General features: G+C 31.6%; 1 protein-coding gene across 4 annotated transcripts in view; it reads right to left on the bottom strand.

Moving 5' to 3' along the window:
- Positions 1 to 210: 210 nt before the first annotated feature.
- LOC140055264 (uncharacterized) overlaps positions 211 to 6,653 on the bottom strand; it is a 34,764-nt gene continuing 28,321 nt past the window's right edge. For all 4 annotated transcript variants that reach the window (XM_072100554.1, XM_072100555.1, XM_072100557.1 and 1 more), the window contains 4 exons: positions 4,814 to 4,855; positions 3,907 to 3,993; positions 2,956 to 3,222; positions 211 to 2,302 (listed from right to left, as the gene is read on the bottom strand). In XM_072100554.1, the coding sequence (XP_071956655.1) occupies positions 2,054 to 2,302; positions 2,956 to 3,222; positions 3,907 to 3,993; positions 4,814 to 4,855 (645 nt within the window). In that variant the 3' untranslated portion in view covers positions 211 to 2,053. The remainder of the gene's footprint in view (positions 2,303 to 2,955; positions 3,223 to 3,906; positions 3,994 to 4,813; positions 4,856 to 6,653) is intronic.

Here is a 6,653-nt window from a genome sequence, read left to right as displayed (position 1 = left end):
TTTCTCCATTATTTTTGTCATCATAAAAACTTAGAAAGTTCAGTGACATGACCAAAAATCAGTATAAAATTGAGGTCGCGCTTTATTTATTATTTGTTTATTTATACAAATACTGTATTTATAAAACGCTTTATATTATCCATTGCAATTTGCAATTTTTATTCAGTTCAATGACCACAACAGATAGCATATAAAACACAAAATACAATACAACTTAATCATGTTTTTTTTTTTATTTCATCTTCAAAAGTTTGTAAACTTACACCTTGATGCAAATCCCAAAAGTGCTCTAAAGTGCCCAAAAAATGATAGCCCCCAAAAGAATTCAGCAATGATGTAATTTTCCATACTCTACACAGCAGTAGCCCAAATATGTGCCATGTTCAATGTTTTTACTCATGTGGTTCATCAGGGCATTAGCCGAAAAATATACAATATGTTGAATGGTTGATGGCTTAACATAGAGTATCCAACGCCCACAAAAATGCTCTACACAGAAATAGCCCAGAAAAATATTGAATGCAAATTGTTGTAAAATGTAGTAGTCCAAAATCTGCAATGTAAGTTGTTTAACTGTTCAAAGTAGTCACTAGCCCAAAATATGCAATGCTTGCTGCAATGTCATTATATAATGTTGCAATCCTGGCCATCAGTTTCTCTACTATACATATATACAGTATAGTATAAAACTAACAAATCTTGATCTGGACAATCACAAACTTTTCTACATTGTTTATAATTCTCTTGATAGAACAAACATAACATTGTTAATATCTAGTATACAAATATTGATAATATTTTACTGTATGAAATGTTTGTCACAATTTCTACATCTAAATTAGAATTAACAGTGATTTTTTTCCAGACATTTGGTCAAAGTGTCGAGTATGTTTACCAAACTATGTAATATTATATTTTAACATCACAACCTCTTAACAAAAATTGTTATACATAATCTATTATACAATACTCATACATATGTTACTCTGCTACTTTTTGAAAACACAAAATTCCAATTTCTTAAAAATCTGGAATCATAATTTGACTGTACTGGGGACCACACAAAATGCAAATGAGGGTATGGCCATAGTGTACTGGTAACCACACACATTGCAAACAAGGGCGTGGCCACATTTTACTAGTGTATATCACTAGTATTTAACCAACCAAATTTTTAATGTTGAGTATCGACATAAACAAAAATTTACAAACAATTTTTAAATTTACAGGAACTCGCTTCACTAGCACTGATATCTTTATCATAATACAAAATTAAAACCAGAGAATATAATACAGTACTCACTTGATAAATATGTAAAAAAAGATCTTGTGGACTTAATAAATAATACAATAAGTTGTCTCATATTTATTTATTTACTACCAGTCAGGTAGAACCACATGCAAGACAGGCACAAATTCATTATTAACTTTTTTTACAGCACATATCTATATATATATACAGTAAAACCCCTATTAAATGTACACCTTCAGGACCCAATATAATGTTAGGTGTCCCCTAAATAGAGGTTTCCTGAAGAAAGGGTTCTATTGTATTCCAAATTAGTACCAATACTCTAACTTATTTACTCAATAATCTACTGTTGTGAATAAACTTAAATCGGATAATATATTATTAATATTATGCCACAGTGACCATCCATGCATAAATAGGACTTCTTAATTAACAATACCTAAAGCTTTATTTCTTATTTGTTTTGTAAATTTATTGTATTCTAATAATATAATTAATTAAGATTGTACGCCGCTTAAACAAAGTATGTGTTATTATTTATCCTTTACTTCTGATATATAAATAATAGGCATACCATCATAACATTTATCAGTACATAAATGGTAAGATCATTGGCAATTGTAGCTGGCATTCAATGTCCCTGTTTTTGTGCATAAGCATAGCTATACTATTTCAGAAAGATGATATCCTATTCATAACTAATGCTCTTGCCTTTCCCATATATCTTTGATTAAAATTCCAAAGGCAAAATTACTGAAAAAAATGACAATGCTGTGTAAAAACATAGTTATTTAAACCAAACTATTTTAATAAATCAATAATACTAAGGTCATCTGCAATAGTTGCTCCTGATTGGTTCATTTGAATATTCTGGTTCATTGCCATTTGATTTGGTTGGGTAATGTTCTGTCTTTGTATTGGTTGTTGCATCATCATAGGTGGGGCGGGTCCTCGTTGAAATTGTTGTTGTTGTTGCTGCTGCTGTTGTTGCTGTTGCTGAAGCTGCCATCCTTGTTGGTTTGGTACAGCTGTCTGAGTTGGTTGTTGGCCCTGTCATTTTCATATTTATTGAGTATTAGAAAAGTATATTACATATTATATTATTTTTAAATAATTGGCGAGGATAATATAAATACTTATAGTACAGTTATATAGTGTAAAATGGGCTCAAATAAGTACTGTACTGTATTCAGAGGACACCCCTATTAGGAAACTACACCTTCATGATCCAACAAAGTGTTCACTTACATTAAATAAGGGTATCCACTGAATAAGATTGGCTGTACTGTTACAACATATACTGTGCCTTAGTTCATTTCAAGAGAACATTTTCCTTTAATAGTCACCTGAACAGGGGTTTTTTTTGTTTTTGTTTTTTTTTTTAATTTATTTATTTATTCTAATATATCCACAAATCACAGAAAAGAAACTGAATTGCTTGGGATTTACATAACAATAAAAATTGCACAGATCAATATACACATATAAAGACAACAACAAATTTACCAATTTTTTGGCTGTAGTGTTAAATATGTATTGCCTCTGTTTTATTTCATGGGGAAGTGTCCCTTTAATAGAGGTGTCCAAAAAAGACTTAAATTAAAAGCTTGATAAGTCATACGCGCATAATTTAATAAAAAATATAAACCAAATTTGAAATACTAAAACTAATAACAGCAGATACTAAATCTATAACAACTCACCTGTGATTGCGCTTGATTCATTAGTAGATGTCGAAGTTGAGGATTGTTGGACTGTAACTGTTGACCTGTAGCCTGACCTCCGACCCCCATCCCTGTGTTCATCTGTTGCTGCTGCTGTTGTTGTTGTTGTTGCTGCTGCTGTTGTTGTTGTTGTTGCTGCTGCTGCTGCTGCTGAAGCTGATTTTGTTGCTGTATGGTCTGTAGTTGCAGCATTACTTGTTGCTGATGTAGCTTTTGTTGTTTCTGTTGGTGTTGCTGCTGTTGTTGCTACAATATTTTAAGAAGAGGAAATCGTGTGAATAAATTAACCCCAAATATTTGGAAGCAGAAACAGGACAAATTTTCAGTAACCGGTTAAATGAAAATAACGGTTAAAAATACCCAATCAATTCGGTGTTTAACCGGTTACTTTTAACTGCAATGCAAAATAACGGTTATTTGATTGACAGCTGTTGACTTTGATTCAACTACAACAATGCAGTAACATTTGAATTGACCGCCAGAGCACATTGCATTTTGGGTACTGCCATGGTTTTCCGTTGACGATCGACCAACCACTGATTTAAACGGTTATTTAGGAGCAACAATTGAGCAGAAATGCAGTCAATATAAAAATTATATTTTTAATCTATTTTGAAATGGCTTATTCGGCGCTATACAGCAGAAACAGCTCTTTAGTTATGTGGGGTTTTTTTTTTTTTATAGTTTTTTTTACATATTTTTTAAAGTTTACGGATTTAGTTTCATTTCGTTTTCTACAACTTCTAGTACTAAACTTTTCAAAACTGGATACCATTGGGTTATCTCAAAATGTTTGGTATTTCATAATGTTTAGTTTTCAGAATGCATTTTAAATAATTTTTTATTGGTTTAAGTTTGATTGTTGTCCAGTTTTGGACTGTTGACTGTATAGAATTAAATAAAGAAAAAATAAGTCAAAACTGTATTTACATATGTTACTTGCAACTTCATCTGGTTGAGTTGTTGACTTTGGACCTGGGCAGCTGCTAAATTCTTTTCTAATTCTTGAATTTGCATCTGAATAAAACATTTTTTTAATTTAAGTGAAATTTTCATATGCAAAAAAAAAAATAATAATCAACATAAAATAATAACATTTAGATTTCACAAATGTATCCAACAAAACTGAAATTTGCGTTCCAACATAAGCCGATTTTCCACTAGGCGAATTTGTTCGCGCGAATCGAAAGCGCCAGCTTGTACGCATGTGTATTCATGTTAACATCTTCCAAATCCTTCTCTACGCATGCGTCTTAGCTGACGCCTTCAATTCGCGCGAATAAATTCGCCTAGTGGAAAATCGGCTTAAAGCAACTTATTCTGTAGTTTTGTTGCTAAGAATATGAAATAAGAAAGTAAACTTTTTTTTTAGATAGCATGACAATTAAATGGTTAAAATAAGATTGAATATAGGCATACAAGAAAATGGCTTTATGTAACATTATTTTAAGATTCAATGTTTATGAATCAAAATTCAACAAGAGAAACAAAAACAAAAATTCCAAAATAAATATAAAGAAAACAAAAATGATTACAAATTATAGACATCTATATGACTAAAAAGTGAGTAACAAACAAAAAATACCAACAGAAAACCACAAAAAGAAACCAAAAACACTACAAACATCAATAATAAGAGTGGGATAATCAATTAACTTATATTTGGTATAAATAAGGTGGTGAGAATGAGGTCTGTCTTGCCCTACAACCTCAAACACAGGCCCATTACAGTTCAAGATTGTGTATACCATATGCCTATTACATTAACACATTTCTCAAGTTCATTTGTTATACAGCATGTAACATCCCTTCCTGTTGTATAAATTTCAAAACTTACCTGGTTTTTGTAAATTTTCTGGTTAATTGCAGTGTTAAACATCTGAAGAAAACAGAGAGATAATAGAAAAGTAACACAACAACTTTTAGTCAGTAATCAAAACATTGTATAGCAGCTTGTGTAGTGGTACAGTGTAATGTTATGTGCAATTGTTAGTTTGTTTATCTCTATGTAGTTATATACAGTATAATTTAAATAATACCAATAAATAGCCATAAATCTATTTTTAGTTATTGAGTGGTTAAAAGTAACAAATGTAACCCAATAAAATCGTTAGGTGCAAATATTTAGAAAGTGGCGTAACGCAGAGGGCTGAGGTTCCTGCTTTAGGAACCCTCCAACGCTGGACGTCTTGGGCGTTTTTAGCATTTTTGACATATTTGGTGCCTGTTTTTCCTCTGGGAACTGCTGAGGGGCCCCGAAAAGCTTCAGGATAAAGCTTGCCTTACCTTTCTTATGCCAATTTATGTTGGGCAATTACTCTAGATAAATTTAATACGTTATGCCCCTGGACAAGTCTAGAGAAAACTCAAATTGACCGCCTTTTTAAACTACAAAAACGTGCACTTCGGATTTGCGCGGGAGAATCATTTAGAGCCCATACAAAATTACTTTTTAAAAGATTTAACGTTTTAAACATTTATGATTTAAATAAATTACAAGTTGCCTCATTTATGTACCGTTTATCTAACAATTTACTGCCTTCACATTTTAATGCTTTATTTACAAGAATTGACGAACGCCATTCCTATAAAACCCGATCCTCTGTTAACAATTATATACTCGATAATTTAAATGTTAAGGCTCGACGATTTTCTATGTATTATTTTGGTCCCAAACTTTGGACTTCACTCTCAAATGAACTTAAACAGAAATCTTCCTTTTCTAGTTTTAAATCTAATTTCAAACACAAAATGGTGTCAGAATATGCTACATAATTTTTCGCCGATCTTTTATCCTTATTTATTTGGTGGTGATACATGGCATTAAATCCTTCACCCTGGTATTCAATAATCTCCGCTACATTGTATCGTTATACTTGTTATTATACCATATTTAATTATATTTCATATTGTACTCTAATTGTTATCATTATCCCTTTTATCATTATATTATATAATTGCCTGGTTTATCTTAACTTCTATAATTTAAATTTTTTATTTTTTTTTTTATTTTATGTACTTTCACTATTATATATTCATATTTTAGTCTACTCTGTAGCAATGTTAGTATACTTATAGGCATACGGGAGCCACAACTTAAAGTTCAGTGAACTTACTGTGACTTCCATCCACCCACATTTAATATATGTTATGTAAATGTAAATGATATATATATATATATATATAAGTGAGTAGAAAAAAATAAATAAACGAAACGAAACGAAATAAACGAGGGGCCCCCGAAAAGCTTCAGGGCTCCTGGGTTTAGCCAGTGAGCGCTCATAGCCGTTACACCACTGGATACAGCACAATTCCCTCACCCCTGTTCCCCTTTTGCAAAACATGCACCACCCATTCCCACTAAATGTTATGGTCCCAGATTTTTCGCTTAAATCTAGATTGTTGATATTTAACCTTCCCTCCTTGAACAGAAACTTCAATCTGCAATTCATTGTGTTTTGAGATAAATATGGGATTAACTAAACTTCATGTCCAGTTCATATTATTGTCAAATTTCCCACAATGCATAGATGGTGCATGGATTCTGAAAAGGGGCAATAAGAACTTGAACATCACTTTTATTGGAACAAGTCGGTGATATCAAAACTAATTCAACACAACCAAGTGCATAAAGCTTTGTCTACACTATCAAACTAGTTTGACAAAAAAAGTGTGAT

The sequence above is a fragment of the Antedon mediterranea genome, chromosome 7 (assembly GCF_964355755.1).
Source record: "Antedon mediterranea chromosome 7, ecAntMedi1.1, whole genome shotgun sequence".
NCBI classification, from domain to species: domain Eukaryota; kingdom Metazoa; phylum Echinodermata; class Crinoidea; order Comatulida; family Antedonidae; genus Antedon; species Antedon mediterranea.
This window is presented reverse-complemented; position numbering and strand designations above follow the sequence as displayed.